General features: G+C 51.7%; 4 protein-coding genes across 4 annotated transcripts; 1 reads left to right on the top strand and 3 right to left on the bottom strand.

Moving 5' to 3' along the window:
- Positions 1–11,102: 11,102 nt before the first annotated feature.
- Positions 11,103–12,737, bottom strand: IUM83_02506 (Extracellular signal-regulated kinase 1; the record flags this gene model as incomplete). The annotated part of the gene is made up of 3 exons (XM_067926431.1): positions 11,103–11,506; positions 11,583–12,511; positions 12,622–12,737. 3 exons carry the CDS (start codon positions 12,735–12,737, stop codon positions 11,103–11,105), a joined length of 1,449 nt encoding a protein of 482 aa, XP_067796424.1.
- Positions 12,738–13,313: 576 nt separating this feature from the next.
- On the bottom strand, positions 13,314–14,738 carry IUM83_02505 (Cytochrome P450 86A2; the record flags this gene model as incomplete). The annotated part of the gene is made up of 1 exon (XM_067926430.1): positions 13,314–14,738. The coding sequence occupies one exon, from the start codon at positions 14,736–14,738 to the stop codon at positions 13,314–13,316; it is 1,425 nt and encodes a 474-aa protein (XP_067796678.1).
- A 1,037-nt stretch (positions 14,739–15,775) lies between these two features.
- On the bottom strand, positions 15,776–16,030 carry IUM83_02504 (uncharacterized protein; the record flags this gene model as incomplete). The annotated part of the gene is made up of 1 exon (XM_067926429.1): positions 15,776–16,030. One exon carries the CDS (start codon positions 16,028–16,030, stop codon positions 15,776–15,778), a length of 255 nt encoding a protein of 84 aa, XP_067796679.1.
- Positions 16,031–16,789: 759 nt separating this feature from the next.
- On the top strand, positions 16,790–23,926 carry IUM83_02503 (Voltage-gated Ion Channel (VIC) Superfamily; the record flags this gene model as incomplete). The annotated part of the gene is made up of 1 exon (XM_067926428.1): positions 16,790–23,926. One exon carries the CDS (start codon positions 16,790–16,792, stop codon positions 23,924–23,926), a length of 7,137 nt encoding a protein of 2,378 aa, XP_067796425.1.

The following is a 23,926-nucleotide window of genomic DNA, read 5'->3' as shown; positions in this document are numbered from 1 at the left end:
ATCGACAAAACTCCAGTTCTGTTGGTGGCTGTGGAAAGCGGGTATGAAGAAGTGGTCCGTCTACTTGTAGAACACGGCTCAGACTCCAATGCAGCGGGAAAAGCAGGCAAAACGCCGCTATGTTGTGCTGCGGAACACGGAAAATCAATCATCGCTCGTCTTTTACTTGACCACAAAGCTGTGGTTGATCTCACAGACGCAGTGTTGTGGACTCCCCTGATGTATGCCTCTGCTGGCGGCCATCTCGGTGCTGAGCAACTATTGATCGAGCGGAGGGCGAATATCAACGCGATCTCCAGACACGGACGGACCGCTTTGTATCATACAGCGAGAGCGGGGCACCTCCATACGGCGCAAGTTCTTCTCGATTGTGGTGCTGAGATCGATTTGGCAGACACGAATGGACGAACGCCGCTGTGGGCCGCCTGTGAAAACGAGAAGGAAGAACTGATTTGGCTTTTGATCACTCGAAAGACGAATGTCGATGACGTGGATAACGACGGGAGGTCGGTTTTGCTGAACAGCGCTAGACTATGCTGAAACTCGCGAAGACCCGATGCTAGCAACACTTCTGAGGCAACGTGGCTACACCACACAACCAGGACAGTCAGTTCATAACACCACGCTGCAAGGTGATGAAGTTCAGGGGTCCGAGATCGCAAAACGTTTTGACGAGTATAATCATAAAGGTACAATAGTGAAAGATGCGGGGACGACAACTGAGGCAGCCGCAGAATCAATGTCCCCGCTTGATGGTGCTTTCCACGCCCAAGCTAAGATCACGAATGTGGAAGAATACCACAGCGGAGGTGATAGCGAAAGTGAAAACCTACACAACTCTGGGGTAGAAGAGGAGACGATTGTCGGCGAAAGTGATAGTGATTCCTCGATGACCGAGAGCGAGAGCGATGACAATTGTAACGAGGATAGTCGGGAGTCGCAAGTGGAGAGCGAATCACCACTGGGGAATATTATTTCACTAATGGATGCTGCTGAGTAAGGTGATGCTAGCGCGGTGGAAGCTGCTCTAGCTAGAGGTGAAGACATTGAAAGCACGGATAGCAATGGAAACACATCGCTTTTTGCGGCTGTACACTATGGACACGACGACGTGGTAAATTTACTTGTATCACGTGGCGCTAACGTCGATGTTCAGAATGCTTGGGGGGGAGACACCGTTATCACTGCAGCTACGAAGGGCAACCAAGACACTGTGCGTATTTTACTTGATGCTGGCGCCAAAACGGATTTCGCAGACCGATGGCAGATGACCCCTTTGCATTGGGCTTCACTTCGCGGCTACATGGGGGTTCTTTGCCTCCTTATTGCTCGAAAAGTTGACGTAAATGCTGAGGCCGAAGACGGAAACACACCATTATTCTTCGCTGTATTTCGTGGGCATCTTGATATCGCGCGAATGTTGTTAAACAACAGGGCTAAGGTCAATATTGGAAATGCGAAACAGAGGTCGCCATTGCATGCGGCCGTTAAAGGCAAGAACGAAGCTATTACCCGCCTATTGCTTGAGCGGAAAACCAATGTTGATGCACAAGATAAAGAGGGCCGAACCCCATTGCATGTTGCTACAAAGGACGGATGTGCTGACATTGGCCGCATCTTACTGAGCAATGCAGCTTCGGTTGACTTGCAGGATCTGCAGGGCACGACCGCGCTGATGATCGCGTGTGCCGCAGATAAGCAAGATATTGTACAGCTTCTGCTTAAACATGACGCGGATACCGACAAGCGTGGCCAATCTGGTATGACCGCACAAGAGCTCGCACAAGCGAAGAACCACGCAGAAGTGGTAGCACTCATTAAGGAGCACCGACAACTGCTCCATTCGTCGCTGCTCGACGGAGCAAAATCAGGAGACATCGTAGCATTTTGTGCTGCATTTGGTAGAGCCAAGACTGTGGACATGTTGGACGAGGATGGAAACACTCCGTTGTTGGTAGCAGTTGCTGAAGGCCACCACGACGCAGTAAAGATGCTAGTCGACCACAAGGCGAATGCCTCGTCAGTGACAAGAAGTGGTCAAACAGCGCTGATGATTGCTTCGCGGCAAGGAGATGTGGTTATGGCGCGACAGCTAATTGAACTTGGCGCCGAAGTAAACACTTTCGATTGGAATGGAGTGTCTCCAATGCTTTTAGCTGCTGAAGGTAACCACAGAGCTGCTGACGCTTCTTTTGGAACAGAATGGAAACATCGAGTCCCGCGATATGAAAGGGAGAACGGCGCTAATCCAGTCAGTCAGACGACACAACCTTGAAGGTGCTCATCTACTTATTGAGCACGGTGCACAGGTCGATGCCAGCGATGAAGATGGAAACACTCCACTGTCGGTTTCCACGTTGCTTGGATTTAACGAGTTGGTGGACCTGCTTTTAAGCACGAGTACAAATGCTGACGCAGCGAATAACGATGGGATTACGCCACTTATGAACGCCGCTAGACGAGGAAATAACGCTGCTGTGGTCAAACTTCTTGGTAGGAAAGTGAATATTGATGCGCAAGACACAGGCGGACGAACGGCGTTAATCGCTGCTGTTAGCAAACAATACCCAACGACTGTCGAACTATTGTTAAATGGCTTTGATGCTGGCAGCTTCGGTTGGAGATAGTCAAAGTGTACGTCTACTTTTAAGCCATCATGCAAACAGCAAGCTTCGCAACGCGGATGGTACAACTGCTTTTCAAATTGCAAGGTCTGAAGGAATGGATGCAGTGGTGAATATTTTGCGAAAGCAGGCATTAGATAACCCAACGCTTTTAGAGGTGGCATCAAGTTGCAATCTCGAGCAAGTGAAAGCAGCTCTCATGACAGTCGATGACATCGATGAGCGGGATACGGGAGGGAACACAGCGCTGATTTTGGCAGCTAAAAGCGACTCGAGCGAGGTGTTACACGCTATTCTAGAGACAAAGGCTAATGTGAATGCACAAGATCCCACTGGGCGGACTGCGCTGCACCACGCGTTATCCAAATCATGGTCTGCAAGGCTGCAGAAGGTGAAACTACTGCTGGAATACGGAGCTTCTGTTGACACGACAGATACAAACATGGTGACGCCACTGCACCTGGTTGCGTTGTATGGACTCGTGGAAGAAGCTCGGCTTTTATTCGACCAGAATGCGAACCTTAAAGTTGTGGATAAAGATGGATGTACTCCGTTGACACAGGCCGCATTTCACGGTCACAAAGAAACCGTTTCCCTCTTCTTAGATCGCGGCGCCGACATTGAGGAACGAAGAACCAACGGAGAGACGCCACTCATTTGTGGACTTAATATGATGTTGTATTGCCGTGATATGGAAAAGAAAAAAGAAATGGCGCGGTTATTACTGGATCGAGGGGCGCAAATCGGTGCAAAGGCGAACGGTGGCAAGACGGCATTACGTGTGGCTGTAGACCAGGACGCCTACAGCATTGCTTTGTTGCTACTAGCTCGTGGAGCAGCCGTCGATGAGCCTGACGATTCCCACTGCACACCTTTGATGAAAGCAACACAAAATGGACACAAAAAGATGGTTCATTGTCTGCTAAATGGAAAGGCTGACCCGAATATCGCTGACGTCGCGGGGCAAATGCCGCTTATTGCTGCTGCCCGATCGAATCACTGCAGTATCATGCAGCTGCTAATCGATTTTGGTGCCAACGTCGATTCGGCCGACGACCGGGGGATGACTGCTCTCATGCATGCTGCTCGCGAAGGTCATGTAGATGCAGTGCGACCTCTACTTGACTGGAACGCCAGCGCGGGCCTGAGGTCTAAGGACGGGCTGACGTCGTTAGACTACGCCACAGGAAGGGCACAGCGAAGTCGTTGCTTTGCTGCAGGAGATATCTAATTAGGAAATTACACGATCAAGCATTTGATCACTTTTAAGTTATCTGGCACGGCACGATTTAAAAAAGATCGTGCCGTGCCATTGTGACGAATAAACGTTTTAGTCCACCGCCCGAGGCCACAGCATATCCCAACGTACATTACTTTACTAGTCATGGGTGGTTTCCTTGTGCTAACCAAAAGTGTTGACAGTTCTCATCATTTTCGAGATAAATCGAGCTCGTTGACACTCGCCAGCATTAGACTGACAATCGCACTCATCAAACTGAGGACACTATGGGCAACCGGTTGTCACTGCTCCAAGCCGCGGAGCGAGGCAAAATTGATGAAGCCAAACTCGCTCTGGAGCGTGGAGAGCTGGTAGACATCAAGGACGGAAATGGGTGGACGCCTCTACTATTTGCTGCACGCGAAGGCCACGAGGGTGTCGTGCGTCTTCTTCTTCACTATGATGCCACTCCAGACCTACCAGGTAAAACAGGGTGGACTCCATTGATGTGGGCCGCGTTTGCAGGTCACGAAGCTGTGGTGAGGGTCCTACTCGACCGAAAGCCACGTGTAGACGCCCAGAACTCGGTCGGAGTGACGGCATTGGGTCTTGCAGCCCAAAAGGGAGAATCGAAAATTGCACGGTTGTTGATTGATCAAGGCGCGTCCGTAAACTTGGCAGATAATGACGGCTGGAACCCACTTCTGCTTGCTTTAAGGTCAGGTCATAGCGAAATGGCCCGTCTTCTCCTTGATAGTAAGGCAGACGTCGAAGTACGAACCAGACACAACAAAACAGCACTACAAATTGCCCAAGCGCAAGGCGATCAAGAGATTCTGGCGCTTATCCAGACTCATCTGACCGAACGTAAGAAGATGGAAGTGTCCTTGCTGGATGCTGTGCTAAAGGGTGATGCAAACGCGGTGAAAGCTGCTCTCGATAGTGGCAATGATATCGAGAAAAAGGATGCTGATGACAACTCGCTGATTCATATCGCTGTGGCAAAAGGGCACGAGGATGTGGTTCGTATCCTGGCCTCTCATGGGGCAGATATCAATGATCAAAACAAAGCAGGACAGCCAGCTTTGTGTGTAGCAGCAGCTCTAGGTAGACGTAGAGTTGTGCGTATTTTACTCGAAGTTGGAGCTCCTGTTGACGTAGCAGATGAAGAAAAATTGACACCGTTATGGCACGCAGTCAATTGCAGCCACACAGAAGTTGTTCAGTTGCTACTAAATCACAAAGCCTTCCCCGATATCCACAACGGATCCCGCCCGACGCCCTTGTGCGTGGCTTCAGCGCGTGGCAAAGTTGATATAGTGCGCATCTTGCTGGAGCATGGAGCCAAGACAGAATTCACGAATCGAAAACAATTAGGGTCACTGTTGTATGCTGCGGCTGCAGGCCACGGAGATGTGGTGCGTATGCTACTTAAACACAGAGCAAACATTGATATGCGCAACACGCGGGGGCAGACTGCGCTTTCCCTCGCTTCATCCCGTGGCATCCTCGACATTGTGAAGATTTTGCTGGCTGGCGGCGCCAAGATTGATCTTCCTGATGCCGAACAGCGAACGCCGTTGCTGCATGCATGTGCTGGTGGGCAAGCGGATACAGCTTGCGTTCTTCTCGAACACAACGCGAATCCTGACGTTTACAATCTGGAAGGACAAACGCCACTTACCCTATCTGTATTATTTGGCAAAATGGAGATTGTCCAGATTCTCGCAAGCAGCGGAGCCGCTATAGATTTACCGGACCAGCGCGGTATTACAGCTCTGATGCATGCTGTTTGCAACGGTCAACTTGAAATGGTACGGCTGCTACTAGAACAGGGGGCAGATAGTGACAAACACGATCTAGACGGAATGACAGCACTGGACTATGCCGAGAAGAAAAACCCTGCAATTGTTGCACTTATCACAGATTATCAACGATCGCTCCAGCTCGAGCTGCTAGACGCTGCTAAACAAGGTGACGTGGAGCGAATTCGCGCTGCACTGAAGAAGGAAAAGAACGTGGATATTCGTGATGATCGTGGAAATACACCACTGCTGTTAGCTGCAGCAGATGGGCATTCCGACGTTGTCCAACTTCTTCTAGACTGCAAGGCTGATGTAAATGCTGCGAGAGAGGATGGCCGCACGACTCTGATGCTTTCATCAGAACAAGGAAATGAGAAGATGGTGCAAAAGTTGTTGGACAGTGGTGCTGAAGTGAACGTTTTTGATGTAAACGGTGCTTCTGCTGTGCTGCTTGCTGCTAGAGGATGGAGTTCCACGATGCTGTTGCTTCTACTGTCCGGCAACGGGGATATTGATGCCTCGAATGGAGAAGGGAGGACGGCACTTATGCAGGCAGTTCTTCGTGATGATATCGATGCTGCTCGGATGTTACTGGGACATGGAGCAGGGAGAGATATTCCTGACAAGGAGGGAACGACCCCATTGCTGTCAGCAATTTCACTTGGAGACGACGATATGGTGAAACTTTACTGGATCATGGGTCGAAGGTCGATTTAGGGAACAATGCCGGAGTGACGCCGCTGATCAGAGCTGCGAGACGCAATGACTCGATCACGCGACTGCTTCTTCATCACAGCGCGAGTGTTGACAAACACGACGCGACTGGACAAACAGCGCTAATGAGCGCTGTAATCCATGGCAAGTATGATGTGGCGGATACTTTGTTGAGTGCTCGTGCTGCGGTAGATTTGGCAGATAGCCACAGGATGACTTCGCTAATGTGGGCTGCGTTCCATGGCCACGTTGATATTGTACGGCTATTGCTGAGCCACCACGCAGATATTGACCTGGAAAATAAGGATGGACAGACAGCGTTGCAAATTGCCGAGGCGAAAGGGAAGCAAAACGTTGTCGATCACTTGATCGAGTACAAACGTATGCAAGAATCCGGCGCGACGCTGTTGATAACCTCGAGTCGCGGTGACTTGAATAGCGTGAAGGAAGCGCTACTGAAGGCAAGCAATATCGAATTTCAAGATACATGCGGAAAGACAGCTCTCATGCGAGCTGCTGCTAGGTACCATTCCGATGAAGAGGTATTACGTTATCTCTTGAAGCATGGCGCTCAAGTAAATTCTCAGGACAAAGGAGGGAACTCCGCTCTTCACCATGCAGTACTGCAAAATCACTGTGGTATGACAACGTTGCTACTCGATCACGGTGCACCTATCGATTTAGCTAATGCTGTAAAGGAGACACCGTTGACGAGAACCGCGATTTCAGGGACTGAAGAAATGGCACGTCTTTTGCTTGACCGGGGAGCAGATATGGATGTTTTGGATTCGTGTGGTTGGACAGTGCTAATGAATGCAGCACACTCCGGCAACTGTGCAGTCGCTTCACTGCTGATTGATCGTGGGGCAAACATCAACGGGGTTAACATGTGCAAGGAAACCCCACTGATGCTAGCTACCAAGAACGGTAAAACGGACATGATCCGTCTACTAATCGAGCGGGGCGCAGGCATTAACGCGACAAACTTGTTGGGGCAAACAGCACTACGCCTAAGTGTAGGTAAAGGCGCCACTGGGGTGGCCTCCCTGCTACTTGAGCTCGGTGCTGCTATAGACACGACAGATAGCAGGCAGCGAACGCCATTCATGGTTGCTATGCTCGAAGACAGCGAGGAGATGGCTCTGTTACTACTGAAATGGAAGGCAAATGTAAACGCACAAGACGAGAGCGGGAAAACGACCCTCATGCTGGCCGCAGCAGCCAACTTATGTGATGCTGTCGCATTACTTCTTACGCATGGAGCTGTGATCGATATTCAAGACAACACCGGGAAAACGGCTCTCATGCATGCTGCCACCATGGGGCATATCGATGCCGTACGTCTTTTACTTGCTCATAATGCCGACATGGATCTGAGATCGAATGATTCTCGAACAGCTCAAGGCTGGGCTCGTCTAAACAATAAAATGGAAGTAATTGCGCTTTTAGAGGAGCGCTATCAAGAGCGATCGGCCATCAATATGCAACTTTTGAGTGCATGTCTACAGGGAAATGTGGAGGAAGTAAGAATTGCGCTCAGAAGGGGTGGGAGCCTCGACTGCGTCGACACCAACCAACGGACCCCGCTTCTGCTCGCTGTTATGGAGAACCACGAGGAAATCGTACGGCTGATCCTGGATAACAAGGCCAACACTAACTCAAAGAACGTTGTGGGACGTACACCACTAAGTATCGCTGCTCAAGAAGGCTACCTGCGACTAGTTCAAGTGTTGATTAGCAGCGATGCCAATGTCAATTTAGTCGATTCTACAGGCTGGACACCTTTGCTATACGCAGTGAAAGCAGGTCATTACAGTGTCGTGCAGTTCCTGTTAGAGCATGGGGCACATTGTGAAGTTCCGAATGATGCTGGACAAACGCCTCTGGTCATGGCTGCCCGAAACGGCAGTGCAGAGGTGACAAAACTTCTAGTCCAACATGGTGCGTCGGTGAATAGTGCTAACCGGAACCAAACTACACCTCTCATGTTTGCCGCAAAAGGTGGCCACTACGAAGTCATGTGCTTACTTCTAAAGGGTAAAGTAGATGTCAACGCTCAAGACTTGAACGGAGATACAGCACTCTTCCACGCCGTATCATCACATGAGTGTGTTTCAATTCTGCTAGATCACGGGGCATCTATCGACTTGCCAAGCAAAAAGGGAGCAACGCCATTGATGCGAGCAGCCGAGCTAGGTCATGATGAAGCAGTTCGACTACTACTTGATCGACATGCTAACATTGAAACAGGCAATACAGACGGATGGACCGCTTTGATCTACGCTGTGACGAATAACCACCGCGTAGTCACATCTACAGTGCTGGATCATGGGGCTCAAATCGACTGTAAAGATGACCTTGGTGATACCCCATTGATGCACGCTGTCAGAGGCGAATTCACCGACACCATTTGCCTCCTGCTTGATCGAGGGGCCGATATTGACGCTGAGAACATGCGGGCCGAGACTGCGTTGCTGCAAGCCGTGAATAAAGACGATTCTGCTACGGCATCTTTACTTCTTGAACGGGGAGCGGCGGTAGATTTAGCTAATGAAGCGAAGGCAACACCTTTGATGCAAGCAACGACACTGGGAAATGAAGAAATGGTGCAGATTCTGTTGGAATGGTATGCTGACACCAACCTCGTGAACGCTTGCGGCGAGAGTCCGCTCACTGTTGCAGCTGGCAGTAATTTTTGCGATATCATGAAATTGCTCATCGCACACGGGGCGAATATTGATGTGCAAGACAACGCTGGTAAATCCGCTCTCGTACATGCCGCTATTGCAGGCCACATCGATGCTGTTCACGTTCTCCTCGACGAAATCGCAGATATTGGTTTACTATGCAGTGAAGGAAGCTCGGCTTTAGACTACGCCAAGCAGCACAAGAAGTCCGATATCGCAGTTCTCCTGGAAGATACACAACGTGAACGTGAGGAGATAAAGTCATCTTTGTTGAAGAATGCGGCTGCAGGAGACGCGAAGATGGTGGAGGCAGCAGTAAAACTTCACGCAAATATTGAAATGAGAGATGAGAATGGAAACACGCCACTGTTGGTAGCTGTCATCAACAACCACGAAGAGATCGTCAAGTTGATGCTGGAAAACATTGCAGACGTGAACGCGCAAAATACTCTGGGAAGGACAGCACTGAGCATCGCCTCGGAGAAAAATCAATCCGGAATCGCCTGCACGTTCCTTGACTGCGACGCAAAGGCAGACTTGGCCGATGTGAGAGGATGCACGCCGCTGATGTATGCAGCTGCAACCGGAAGTGACGGGATAGTGAGTCTACTGCTTGACTGTGGGGCCGATATCAATTTAACGAACACTGAAGGCGAGTCAGCGTTGATCAAATCGGTCCAGAACTGCCATGAAAGCGTAGTTCAAGCTCTCATAGCTCACGCAAAGGAGACTAAACGCATGGATGAGCTTGATTCGGGGGATACACTCGATCCATCAAGCGCCTTCGAGAGCGATTCAGACCGTGACGAGGATGCTGAGCTCAACCTCGACGCACCGACTAACGCCGGTCTAACAGCATTAATCTTTGCAGCACAAATGGGTCACGCGGATATCGCCAAGATTCTACTAGATGAAGGTGCTTCAATTGATCTTGCGGACGGAAAGGGGTGGCCTCCACTATTTCACGCGGCCGATCACGGTCACGAGCACGTCGTGTCCCTGCTCTTAGAATATAAAGCAGACACAACTCTGCAGGATGAAGCGGGCCAAACTGTTCTCAACGTCGCCGAGAAAAGCGGTCGAAATCGCGTCCTCGCCCTCATCCGCGCCTACCAACGTGAGCGTCGGGAAAACGCAGCAGCATTCCTGGATGCCGCGTCCAAAGGAAAAGTCGATGACGTTCGAACTGCGTTGGAGAAAGACTACCGCATCGAAGTCCGCGACAAGAACGGATGCACCGCGCTGCTGCTAGCTGCTCGGGCTGGACACGAAGACGTTGTGCGGTTCCTTCTCAACGCTGACGCACAGGTCGACGCACAGAGTAATTTATCCGTGACCCCGTTACACGAGGCAGCGTATAAAGGACACGCGGGTGTCGTTCGCCTCTTGGTTCTCCATGGCGCAGGCGTGGATAAACCCGACGATGACAACGCCACCACGTTGATCTTGGCAGCTCAGGCGGGGCACGAAGCGGTGGTTCGTCTTCTCTTGCAGCGCGGGGCCAACGTCAATGCCCAAGCAAATGGCGGCGAGACAGCCCTGCACAAAGCAGCACAGAATGGGTATCTGGACATCGTATCTCTGCTGTTGGCGTACGGCGCTCCTGTTGATACCGGGGATGAAGAACGCTGGACGCCACTGCTGTATGCCGCTCGAGAAGGGCACTCCGACGTGGCGCGGCTTCTGCTGGAGGGAGGAGCGAATGTCAACGCACCAACCAGGACAGGAGAGACGGCACTCTGCAAAGCTGCGTTTGAAGGCCACCTCGACGTTGTCAGCGTGCTGATCGAACAAGGCGCCGCGGTGAACTTGGCAAACGCAAAAGGCTGGACGCCACTGCTGTTTGCGACGCAGAGCGGTCACAACGCTGTGGTTCGTCTGCTCCTGGAGAACAATGCTAGCTTTGAGGAATAGAGAACAAATGTAAAACCTTGAAAACAAAAGCGAATTCAAAGTGTTCATTTGATAGCAAATGCACAGCAGAGCTTCAGCACGAACCTGAAACTGATAGGAAGAACGATCAAGCTCATTTGAGCGGATGGTTGACGCCCCCTTAGTCCTTGGCCACTTGGATGGGGGAGTGCTGGAGCAGGTAGCTGCCATCGGTCGTCGGGTTGTCGCTCTTGGGAGTCATGAGCGACACAGCCACAGTCACGACGGGCGGGATGATGAGCGTCACGATGAAGGTGATCATGCTGTTCTGCGAGTAGAGACCCTCGGGCAGGATGAACCAGTTGAAGCCGCCGACGAATTTGCCCTGCGCGATAACGCCGCAGATGAAGATGGTGATCAACCCAGCGGCACTGCCAGCCAACGCTCCCGTACGAGTCGCTCGCTTCCACACACCAAGCAGCATGGGACCAACCGCGGCCGTGCACAGCAGATCGGCGATCAAGAAGAGGTTCAGGATGTTGTACTGCTGGTATCCGATGACGATGGCCGGCACGTTAAGCAGCGCTGCAAAATGTTAATCAGAGTTTAAAGTCAGAGACCCCACCAGCCACCTACATAACCACACAAAACCAAAACTGACCAACAACGATACGCGCGTACAGCAGCGACAGCTTGGGGAAGCACGTGGTCAACTCGGCAGCAATCCCAATCTGGATCGAATCCGACACGCCGCTCGCCAGCATCGCAATGACGATGACAATCAGCACCTCCCACCCACGCCCCATATCGATCAGGATCGCGAAGAACAGGTCTCCATCCGGGTACGCCAGGTACGACACCATGCCGGCCAGCGCCAGCGCCACCGTGAATGGGATGATGATCCCGCACGCCAGGAACGCCGCCTTGCGCAGCGTGTGGTCATCATACGCAGCGTACACGCGCTGCCAGAAGCCCGTGAAGAACAAGTTGGACGCTGTCACGGCGATCACGAGCGTCACGAGCGTCTCGAAGCCTTCCACCGTGAAGGCCGCGACGTTGGTTCTCGACCACGCGCCTGCCGGGATGGACACGTGGAAGCACATGGCGATGCACACCACCGCCAGCAACGAGACGACCCCGATGCCCTGCCACACATCCGTGGCCAAACTGGCGCGCAGCCCGCCGATCAAAAGGTACAAGTTGGTGAGGAAGACCACCACCAAGATGGGGATGAGCGGGTGGGCGTTTGGCGACAACATGGTGGTCAGTTGGGCCACACACGTCAACTCCGAGGCCAAGGAGATGAATTGGTAGAAGACCGAGATGAGACCGATGTAAACCTGCATGATGTAGCCGAATCTCTGCGCCACGACGTCCGTCATGGTGACGTTCTCCCCCATTGCCGACCGGGTGTACGGGCCCACAATTGCCAGCACCAGCATGCCACACACCCCCGAGAGCGTGTAACCGATGACCCCCCAGGACCCTGCGTCCACCCCGATCTCCGGGAAGGAGAAAAGGGTCCACGAGCCCATTCCAGCTGAGAAGAAGCACCAGGCGAGACGGAGAGCGGTGGTGGAGTTCTTGGCGCTATTTATGACAATATTATTGGCAAGGACGAAATTGATTTAGATATAATTGGCATAAAAAGATTGTTTTGTTTTTGTGTTTTTTTTGCTTTTGTTAAAGGTGTTGCGTACCTGACGAAGTTCTTGACCGAGTTGACCTCCATGCGGCGGCTCACGATGATGGCGTAGGCGGCCACGGCCACCAGCGTGGCGATCATGACGCCGTAGGTCACTCCGCTGGCGAGCATTCCTGCATAAACGGAGTGGAATGGTTAGGAGAATAATTGGCACGCGAGTTTAGGCTAGTGTTAACACCTTAGTTGATCTGAGAGACTCTCTGGGTTAGAGAGACAGGGGACGGCAACAAGAGGCAAATGCATAGTGGTCAACAACACAGACAAGAGCAGCAGTCCCTCCGCCGGTATGAACCGGATCAGGTTCTAAGGGTATCATCTCAGCCGACCAGCGCACGGAACTGGCCCGTGGCTGGCAGTCGGCACCCCTCGCTGATTGAGTGTCAGTGCAACACACACCGAGGCAACAGAGAGAAAGGGGGATAAGTGGTGCTAAATACCGAGAGGCGTTTGAGGGGCTTGAAGCGAATCCGCGAATGGCAAACGGGGAGCCAGTCGATAAAAAAGAGGCTTCGATATTTGTGATTTGTGTACCCATCATGGCGTCTGCCCATCACCTCGCAGCTTCTGATTGGACGAAAGGATGATGAAAAACACGCGATTGGCGGAGAACTTTTACTTCAAGGTGCATAGAGCAAAGTGCAGTGTTCTGGTACATTACCTTAAAAGAGATTGAAGTGCACCATGGTATCAGCAATTGATAGTCTCAACGCGCATCATGAGAGGGTTCTTCATGGTCAATGAGAGGTCCAGAATGGAGCGAACTTCCTGCCCCGGTTCTTCGGTCAGATGAAATCTGCTCATCATAGTCGCAATCGCGATCTTCAGTTCCAACATCGCCAGGTTCCGACCGACGCAAACTCTTGGCCCGCTACTGAAGGACGAGTACTTGGCCGGAATCAAATTTCCAGTTTGCTCGTCGATGAATCTCTCCGGGATGAAATCCCCAGCATTAGACCCCCACACACTGGTTAAACGCCCCGCAGAATAGAGGTGCAGGAACACGTCTGTGCCGGCTGAAATGAAAGTTCCATCCTGCAAGACCGTGTCTTTATGGCAGTGGTAAGGGATGCTGGGAACGGTTGGGTGTAGGCGGAAAACCTCTCGGATGGTGGCCTCCAGGTACGGTAGATCTTGCATTTCTTCGTACGAGGGCACGTAGCGATCGGATTCTGCGAATTTTGGTAGTTTTGTGAGGATTTCAGAGCGGAGTTTCTTCTCGACTTGCGGGTGGTGACTCAGCGAGTGGAAGAACCAGGCCAAAGTGTCGGAGGTCGTGTTCCTCCCTGCTTCGAGGCTCGTCAGCACAATGTCACGGACTTGAGTGGGTGTAATCTCCTCTGGCCTGGTTACGAGAATGGTCATGAGGTTCTTGTGTGTTTGGCGCTCTTCTGCTTCGTCGGGGTTAGCATTCTTCGTTTGTTGCATCGCATCCATGATCAAGTTCACGGTGAGCTTGTCAATTATGTCGATAGCCTCGCGCAGACGCCGCTCGCTTCCGATGTTTAGGAACCGCTGGAACTTCCAGAGCCACGTCGGCTTCGTGAAGCGCTCGCTCGAGATCCGGTTCGCGTCGTCGAAGGCGACCTCAAACGGGTGCTCCTTGTCGGTGGTTAGCAGCTCCAAGTTGCAGCCGAAGCCGATCTCGGTGATCGTTTCGAGAGTGAACTGCCTCATGAGCTTGTACATGTCGAACGGCTGCTGCTCCTTGCTCTTCTCCTTTAAAATGTGTTGCAGCAGCAGTGTCTTCTCCTGGATGACTGGGGTCATGTACTCGCGCAACGCTCGTGTGGTGATGAGATTCGCGAAGATTTTACGGTGGAAAAGCCATTTGTCTCCGTTGAGAAGCACGGCAGATTCGCCCAGGACGTCGTCGAAGATGTCGCGGACACTGTCACTCTTGATGAAGTTGCCGCTCTGCGTCTTCAAAACTTCCTCGAAGTGTTCGGGTCGCGCGGTGTACATCACGTCGTTTTTGCCGAGGAGATGCAGCACAAACGGCTTGCCATCGCGGCCCAGCGAGTTCTCAGCCAGCCACTCATGGTAGCGACCCATATTTCTTGCCAGCGCCAGCGTGTTCCCAACGATCGGTATGAGCGACGGCAGGTAGGGCATACGAGAAGACCAATGGAATAAGCTCTCGGGCTTTAGCGTTGTAGTGGATAGAAGGATGATGATAGCGGAGACTATCACCAATCCACCTGTCAGGGGGATGATGACCGTCGACAGATCACCGACCATTCGAAGTAGAGACGATAGCGAGGTCTGTTATTCGTTTACTTGTCTCCGATGAGCCAAATTCAAGAATGGTGGGAACGGTCGTCTGTCCAGCGCTGGAAGAAATGGAAGAAACAGCCTGTGCTGGAGCCGCAAGTTGTTCGCATTCAAGCTATAAAAAATGGAATTTCTACCTGCAGCGACACGAACTTCTGCACAAGCAACTGAGAGGTCTAGGACTACATATCATATATCCGCAGACACGTTTGTAAATTTTACCATACACTAACACTGCGTACAGAGTCCAGGTGCAGTGTAACTGGTTACGCGAACACGTAAATCATCATCATAACTCTACGTATTAGGCTGTTTGCACCGACCAAAGCCTCCAAATCAGCTATGAGTTCGCCACTCCTTCGCTCATAGAAATCCGTCTTCATGGAGGACGCTGCACACAGCTACCAGAGGTATCCATCTAGAAACTGATAAAAAATGAGCTCGCAAAGGTTGTTGAAGCCAGAGCGAGCTTCAGGATAAATTCATCTAACTCCACCAACACGTTAGTAGTAGTAGTTTTTGCTGTACAGTGCCAAACAGTTTCCAAAACTAGCGTTTTATGTTTGTGCGAACACTAAGTTGCAGCTCACAACGTCGTAGAGAAGCATGCAAGCACAACCCCAGACTACTGCACCATTGCGTTCCAATATTTTTTCAAGTGACCACGATATAAGTAGCACTGATTCTGTGTTCAACAGACCAGTGACTACCTGTAGTAAATCGTGTGATAGGCTGTCAAAACTTTCGGGGGTTCTTTCATAATCAACTCGCGATCCATAAATGTGCGCGCGATAACATTAGGCGTGAGTCCGTCGTTTTTCCATTTCTTGAACTGCAATGCCTGTAAATCGTTGGCGAGAGTTCTGACCTTCGACACTTTAGAGTTTTTTTGCGACTGAAGCAAACGTCTTTGCCAGGTCCAGCACTTCGTAATCCTTGACCATCACGGTGATGGCTCTGAGATCGTCGGATTCCTTGGCATTCAGTTTATTCATGACATCCCCACTTTTCTTGTTCAATTGCAGCAGCTTGAACACGTCGTCTGCTGGCTCCAAACGATGTACTCCCTTCGTCGCATTGAGCATCGTCGTCAGACGGTCGTCTCCGTAGTTGTTGGTCAACGTCGACATCATCGGCTTCTTCTTGTTCGCTTTCACCACCGCACCAGCCCAGCTTTGAAATTTTGAGCTCTCCAAAAGCTTGGGAGTCGACTTCGCCTACCTTAAACTTCTTGACAAGCTTGTTTGCAGGTTTCTGCGGATTCGGTTTGAGCAACTTAACTAAACTTTTAGTTTTGCTAGAAAACGTCAAAAGCACTGTCCGCTCCGACAGTCTGGAGCGAATAGCTAGCCCCCCGTACCGGCCGTAACGCATGCCAATAGAGCGAGGACTATGAAGAGCAGGGTGAAGTGACATCAAATAAGCATGTGAACGCCAAGTTGAAGCTCTCCGTTGACAAGTGGAGAGCTGCACCGCCTTGTTCAGAATACGCGCGATCTGTTCGTCCGAAGGAAATCTAATTTCGAGTCAAACGTGCCCATGCAGGTACCCCCAGTCCACCAGTGTCCTGTACTTGTCGCGGGAACTTGTCCAGGATACGTAGTCGCTTAGCAAAGATGTCACTTTTCGACTTGAACGCAGGTTCAAGAGCTGATAACAAAGACTTTGGAAGTTTCGACACACGAAGGACCCTATTGCTGCTGCTCCTTAAGAACCTGCGGTAGATATTGCTTTGGGGCGTCAAGTAGTAGTAAACCCGGTTGCCCTCTAACGCCACAGAAAAAAAAATTCGGCATCTCGCGCAGAAACTGTTTCAATAATGAGCCCGACCGTTGGTTCCCGACGGCAGATTTTTTTCTGCAGGCTGGTAGAGCGAGGGACCAAACAGCGCAATGAGGACTCGACCTCGTCGTCGGGGGTTAGTGCACGAGGAGAGCGGCAATGGGAGCTTCTACGGCTACATCGGGGACCTTCGCAACGCTTTCGACCCGCACTCGATGCTGCTCAAAATCTGGCACCAACTTTTGTTCGGCTGCTTGATGTACGAAGCCTTCTTGCTTCCGTTCGCGGTGACGTTTGCCGCCACCGCCGCTCTCCCAGCGTCGACAAAGGCCTTTCAGGCGTTTTACGCGGCGGAAGCTCTCTTCCTTGCCGACTTTTACGTGAAGCTCAACACTGGGTTTTACGAGGCTGGTAACATCCACCTCGACAAACGCAAAGCGAGGGCCAAGTACCTCAAGTCGTTCGAGTTTCTGCTCGACGTGCTCGCCATTTTACCGCTATCAATCATTTTACCCTTTAGCAAAGTCTCCTGGGCATCTTCCGGTGCAGTTGGTTGGCCAGGGTGGCTGGAAGCAAACAAAATCCTGCGCTGCTGGCGCGTTCCAGGCTACCTGGACAACCTGGACGACGTCTATGCCAAACACTTCCGGTCGCTCAAGTTGTTCAAAGTATTGGTGGTCACGACGGTGGTGGCGCATGTAGTGGCCTGTGGTCGCTTCGCGTTCGGCACGACCCAGAATTTGGACGCTTGGTTACCAGCTTCGTCGGTTGAAAACGAACCTCTGGCCACACAGTACGTGCAAGCGCTCTTCTGGAGCGTAGGGCTACTCACCGGCGGGTTTGAGGGGGATTTGCCTCGCTTTGTCCCCGAGTTCGTATTCACTCTGGCCGTGGTGTTGCTGGGTTTTGTGCTCTTTGTTTACGCTTGCTCGACGCTGTTCATGCTGTCCAAGTCCGAGAGCAACCAGACCGAACTGGCGCAGGCTCGAATCAACCAACTAAGACATCTACTCACGTTTCATCGTGTCCCAGAATCGCTGCAGATTCAAGCTGTTGAGTACTTAAAGCGCCACTACACTGATGCTGAGTCGAGTGATCGCGAGGTAGTGAAGTTGCTGTGTCCGTCGATCACCAAGGACATCCAGGTGGAGTTGCTGAAAGACATGGTTGGCCGCATCCCGCTCTTCCGTGGCTGCAACCAGCAGTTTATCGTGGCGCTCACGAGTTTGCTGGAAATGACCAGCTTCCCGGCGCACGTTACGCTCTTCGAAGTTGGTGACAAGGGAGATTATATGTACGTAGTCAACTCCGGAGTGCTGCACATTCTGGTAAACGGAGTAAAGGTGCGCGAACTCCGCCAGGGGAATTTTTTCGGCGAGGTCTCAGTGTTTTCCGAGCAGCCTCGGTCCGCTGCAGTGGTAACTGCATCGTACTGCACGCTTTATCGGCTCTCGCGTTTCCACACGGAGCGTGTGCTGGAAGGTTACCCGGACTATGCGTCGCAAATTGCGTCGACGATAGACGAGATGATTGATGAGCGCGAAGCGCGACAGAAGCAGAAATCTCGTGGAGGAGGAGAGGAATACATGCTCACAACTCTGTTCCAGCTGACTACGAAGCCGCCTGCGAAAAGGAAGAGGACGTCGCTGCGAGATCGAGCGAGAATCGTAGCAAGAGCGTCGATAAAGCGCAGCAAATCGACCCTAGTACTGTCAGCCTCACGCCATTCCGAATACGATGGAGGAAATATCTCGATGAACGAGAACCGCGCCATTAATTTCAGCCCAACACCGATCAAGTTGCCACCTACAGTGATAGTGAAGAAGTCGTCAGGGAAGCTGGTGCGTAGTCAGTCAGCGTACGCGCGACGAGTGTCGTCGGGTGTGGGTTGGTGGACACAGCACAGAACAAGTATGAAAAGCTCTGTCGGCACACGCCCCGACAACATGAAAGGGTTCTATGACAATTTGTCCCAGAGGCGAGGATCTCAGCAAGTAGGAGGAGACGCAACTAGTTTCCTGTTCCGGTTGTTGCTGCACCGCGTGATCGACCACACCTCTCCGTGGCGAAAGTATTGGCTCGTCATGCTCCAAGCCCACTTGATCGCAAACTGGTGCGTCGTGCCGCTACTTCTCGCGTTCCCCATACTGGACTGTCCGAGCACTAACAGTGTGCAAGCAACCTATGTCATTCTGGATATTCTGCTGGGAATTGACATCTACCTGAATTTCCACTTGACATTCATGGCAAACCGCAAAAAAGTCGTTCAGCCATCCCTGATCGCGAAAAAATATTTGCGCGGATCGTTCACGGCCGACTTGCTGTGCATGCTACCGTATGGACTGTTGGTTCCAGTTGGTGCTGGTTCTCTACTATCAGCCCACCCCGCCTTGTTTCGGCTCCCGCGGCTTCTACGGATCTGGCGCATTAGGGGACACCGGAGGGAATGGGAAGCCTCCTTCCGAATCAACAGAACCTGCTGTACTATAGTGGCGGGAGCAGTGTACGTGCTGGTTTTGCATCTCGTGGCATGCGTGTACTTCAGCGTCACGTATCTCGAGGGTTTCGGTAGTGAAAACCTTGGTGGAAGTTCATGGCTGCCGACAAGTGAATTGGATCTACGCAGCTACGTTGAGCCTTCCGGTAGTGCCGTTAAATTCATAGGCACGCTGACTAATGTTTCCTACTCCGAAACAGAAGTCCGCGAATTAGCTGGCGTGCAGTATGCTCGCTCACTTTACTTCAGCGCTACGATGCTTACCACGCTGGGTAAAACTGCAGAGCCGTCTTCGGGGTTTCAGTACTGCGTGGCGCTGATTTTGATGGTGTTTGGATTCCTCTTGATGGCAGTGATGGTCGACTACGTTCAAAAGCGTATCACCGCGTCGGCACTCGAACAGAAGGAGTTTCTAGCGACACGGACTCGCGTTCAGCGCTTTATCAACTCCCGAGCTGCACCTCCAGAGGTCCACCAGCGCGTCAAGGCGTTCTTAGAATTTTGGTGGTCATCGCACCGCGGTGCAATCGCTGGTGATCTTCTGAATGAATTACCTGAGGCTATCAAACGACCGGTGGTGCGAAGTATGTGCCAACCAGCGCTACGGACTTTGTCGCTGCTGGCAGACGTTCGACCTGCTTTGGACTCGCTGGAGCAAGTTTTTATTGATAACGTACGATTTATCCTTTATGGACAAGGAGAGATCATCTATCGCCAGGGAGACTACGCTAGCGGGTTGTACTTCCTGCTTGATGGCGAGTTGATTATCATCGCGAATGGGGGTATGCCTCGCACGATTGAGAAGGGGGGCTTTATCGGAACGGCTGCTTTAAATCTAAGTGAAACATCCGTGAGTTATGCTGAGCGTGTGACGGCAGCAAGCGGTTGCATTCTCCTTTTCGTATCGCGAGATCATTTGAATGGGATGCACAAGGTCTTCCCCACGTTTTCTATGGCACTGCGAGCTCTAGAAAAGCGACTGGAGGGTGCCAAGCTGGTCCGAGTTCAACAAGACTACAGCAGTCGTGATCGTTCGTTTAGCGGGGCCCTGAGACCCATGCCCGACGTTAACCAGAAGCTCACAGTTGAAATGAAGGTGCTGAGGTATCTGGGGATCGAAGACATCGTCTTCGATCCTGACGAAAGCAGTGCTGAGATCTGGGAGTTTTGGATGTTTTTCTTGACAATTGCGCTATATCTTAAAGTGATCAACAACATCACGTCTGGGGTCAGCAAATACGAAGCTGTCGGGTCCGAGGTTATCGCCGTATTCTTTGAGATCTTCTTCATGCTCGACTTCTTTTTCCGCTCGCGTCTAGGCTACTACGACTTCGGCAACAAGATTATGGACGTTGGAGTCATTCGCAAAAAGTTCGTTCGCTCTCACGAGTGTTATTGCGACGCCCTAGCGCTGATTCCCCTCTATGTGATCAATTGGATGCTCGGCTCGAGACGCTACGAACTCTTAAGCATCAACAAGCTACTGCGTCTTGTTCGTGGAGCTAGAATGTTTTCCGTACTAGAGAACAAGCACTTGAACCGCACGCTCCAACTACGACTAGCCAAAGTGGTTCTGGTGTCGCTCATGTTAATGCATTTATTTGGTTGCGTCTGGTTCAATTTCAACGATTCCGCTTCTTCAGAGGGGAGCTCGTGGATGCCTGGTGCGGCTCTGAAGTCGGCACAGGTGCACTTGCAGTACTCAGCGTCCTTGTTCTGGTCATTCGGCCTGATGTCAAATTCGTACGCTGGAGAACTGCCTAAGACCGCCGCACAGTGCTGCTTCACTGTCGTCGTGCTCTTGGCCGGTGCTTTTCTCTTCGCATATGTGGTGGGGAATATTTCAGATGTTGTGGAGCTCATCGATGCCAACTCGCGCGACTTCAACGGGAAGCTCAGTTCCTTACGGCTGCTACTGGCCCATTTCCATCTACCCCCGGCCATTGAAGAGCAGCTCAAGACCTACTTCTTCTTCCAGAGATACCACACAATCACGCAGGAATACCTCTTGGAACGTTGTCTCCCACCTTCTCTCTTGACTGAAATCCGGCTGGTTCATCTCCAGCCGATGATCTCGAAGGTCGGGTTCCTTGCAGGAATGGAAGGGTCCGTGACGCGGATGCTTGTGTCTCAATTCGTCCAAGCCTTGACAGTGAAGAACCAATACGTATTTCATCTAGGAGAAGAAGGGAGCGACATGTTCTTCGTTTTCACGGGTATTATCGAGGTTCTGGTACCTCTCGAGACGCTTTACCGCCGGCAATCTCACGATGCCAAGCTGAACGCACTGGGCTCCCCGCCGTCTCGGTCATCATTCCACACATACTTTACCACGTTGGATCCGTCTAAGCTGCAAGCCAAGAACCAGCTGAAAAAGGTGAACGAACTCACAAGTGGCAGCTACTTCGGCGAGGTCGCGCTGTTCACGAGCAAGCCTCGCAGTGCTCATGCTCGATGCAAGACATCTTGTGTACTGTATAAACTTTCTCGACAGTCTCTTGAGCTGGTGTTTGAGCGGTATCCCGACTGGAAACGAAAAGTGCTCAAGATCGTGAACCTCCAACAGGAGCAGCAGCATCTGCGCAACTTGTACATGGAGGAGCAGATGGATTTCGCTGCGAAAAACGCTAAAAGCATGCTCAACCACGCCGACATTCTGGGAGATGCTACAAACGTAGGAGCCACGGCTCGGTCAACGAGTAGCTCCGCTGGTAGCTACTCGGATCGGGTCGTTCCTCTCGCGCGTGGGATACGAAAGTCATCAAATCGACCTGTGGGTAGTATAGCGTCTCTGAAAAGTGCTGGATCCTTTTTCTCGTCCTATAAAGCGCAGCGGTCTGTATCAATCGATACGCCTATAACTCTACAGATGACGAGGCAGAAGACCACGGTGCTTTGGGTGGATATGCTGCTACAGTGCACGGAAGCGCAGAGCCCATTTCACGTTCAATGGCTTAAAATCATCGCGTTCGGCACGATTTACATGGCTCTCATAGTCCCGTACCGCAATTCGTACGACGCATTAGAACGTCTGAGCCCGATACCTATCGCCTCGCGAGTCGTGGAGCTCACGTGCGAAGTATTGTTCGGGTGGGATATCTGGGTGCACTGGAATTTAAAAGATGGTCTCGAATCGATGGAGCTGTACGAGAACAAACAGCGCGACGCGTACCAGAAGCAGCGTTTGTGGATCGACGTGATCTCAGCAATTCCGATCGACCATTTCCTCTCGGACTTTTACCAGTCTCCCCTCCTATGCCTGAACCGATGCCTGAAACTCGTCAACTTCCCGCACTATATGAGGGAGATCAACCGCCGCAGCGTGGCGTACGAGAAGAATCGGCTCTGTACGCTTTGGATCTTGCTCTTTGTTCTCACGCACTGGTGTGCTTGCATTTATTTTTCTCTCGCGTCAGCGAACGAGGATGTTACTTGGGACGATTGGTCTCCACCTCGCGGTGTCATGGAAATCTCGTGGGCAGACCCGTCGCTAGATCTGCTCATGCTGCGTTTCCTTCGTGGACAATTTTTCGCGTTCACTGTGTTCATCAAGAAAGGAAAAGTATTCGAGCCATCGACTTATGGCGAGTACACGTTCACGCTGTTCGTAGACTTCGTAGGTCTTGTGACGATGGCTTACATGATCGGCGAAATGGCCAACCTCTACGTGTCGTACATCAGCAACGAAGTGGAGTTCCGAAAGAACCACTCCGCCGTTGACTTGTACCTGGAGCGGTGGCATATTACGGGGAAATTGCAAGCCCGCTCGCATGCGTTTCTATCCTCACTCTGGAGCTCGCACCGTGGTGTGAACTACCAGGCAATATTCGACGAGATCCCGCAAGTGATTCGCACCGAGTCTATCATGCACATTGCCTATCTACCACTACGTGTCTTCATTAACAGCGTGTTCCGCCCATTTGCCACCACGCACCCGCACGATAGAGATGTGGATGCTATTACTCGAGCTATAGCACAACATCTCAAGTACGAAGGGTACCCTCGTGACGAGTGCGTGCTAGTGGAAGGGAGCGTCTCCAAAGAAATGTACTTTGTCGTCAAAGGCCACCTCATGTCCATCACAAGCGCTGGGCACACCTCGCTACACCCCAACCAGCACTACAAGAAGGGGGACTACTTTGGAGATCAAGGCTTGCTGGGTTATTCTGTCGGTGTTTCGACAGTCCAGACGATTTCTGCCTGCGATTTATTGTCCCTAAGTTCCGAAGCGCTGTTGGACGTCATTCTCTCGCGCCCAATTTTCCAGTCGGCACTGAGCATAGCTGTCGAGGCGTACCGGGAGCTCTGTAAGCGCAGTCGACCGAATGGTAAGAATTATAAGGTGAAAGACGCAGCGAAGACCAAAAGGGATTGGGGCGCTGTGCTGTTTCGGATCCTGAATACACGAAAAACACAGTGGCTCGAGGAGGCTCTGCAGTATAATGCAGGGATTGATGCCGACCCGATGAACGAGCCGTGGACTGTATCCTGCCTAAAACCTAGCCAAGAAGTTGGGATGGTGTCGATCTCGTCGCCCCACGCGTGCATCAAGGTGTTTGAAAACCTTCTCCGGCTTATCGCTACTCGAGGACTACTCGACATGGAGAATTTGCAGCAATCGGCAGCGCAGTTCCAGGATACGTTGCCAATCATGACCACGGACCTCTCCACACATCGCAGCACCAACATGTCTGTCACCGAAAGATCCGATAGCAGTAAACTAAGCAGTAAGCTCCCCTATATCCACTGA

The sequence above is a fragment of the Phytophthora cinnamomi genome (genome assembly GCF_018691715.1).
Source record: "Phytophthora cinnamomi strain GKB4 chromosome Unknown Contig16, whole genome shotgun sequence".
Classification (NCBI taxonomy): domain Eukaryota; phylum Oomycota; class Peronosporomycetes; order Peronosporales; family Peronosporaceae; genus Phytophthora; species Phytophthora cinnamomi.
This window is presented reverse-complemented; position numbering and strand designations above follow the sequence as displayed.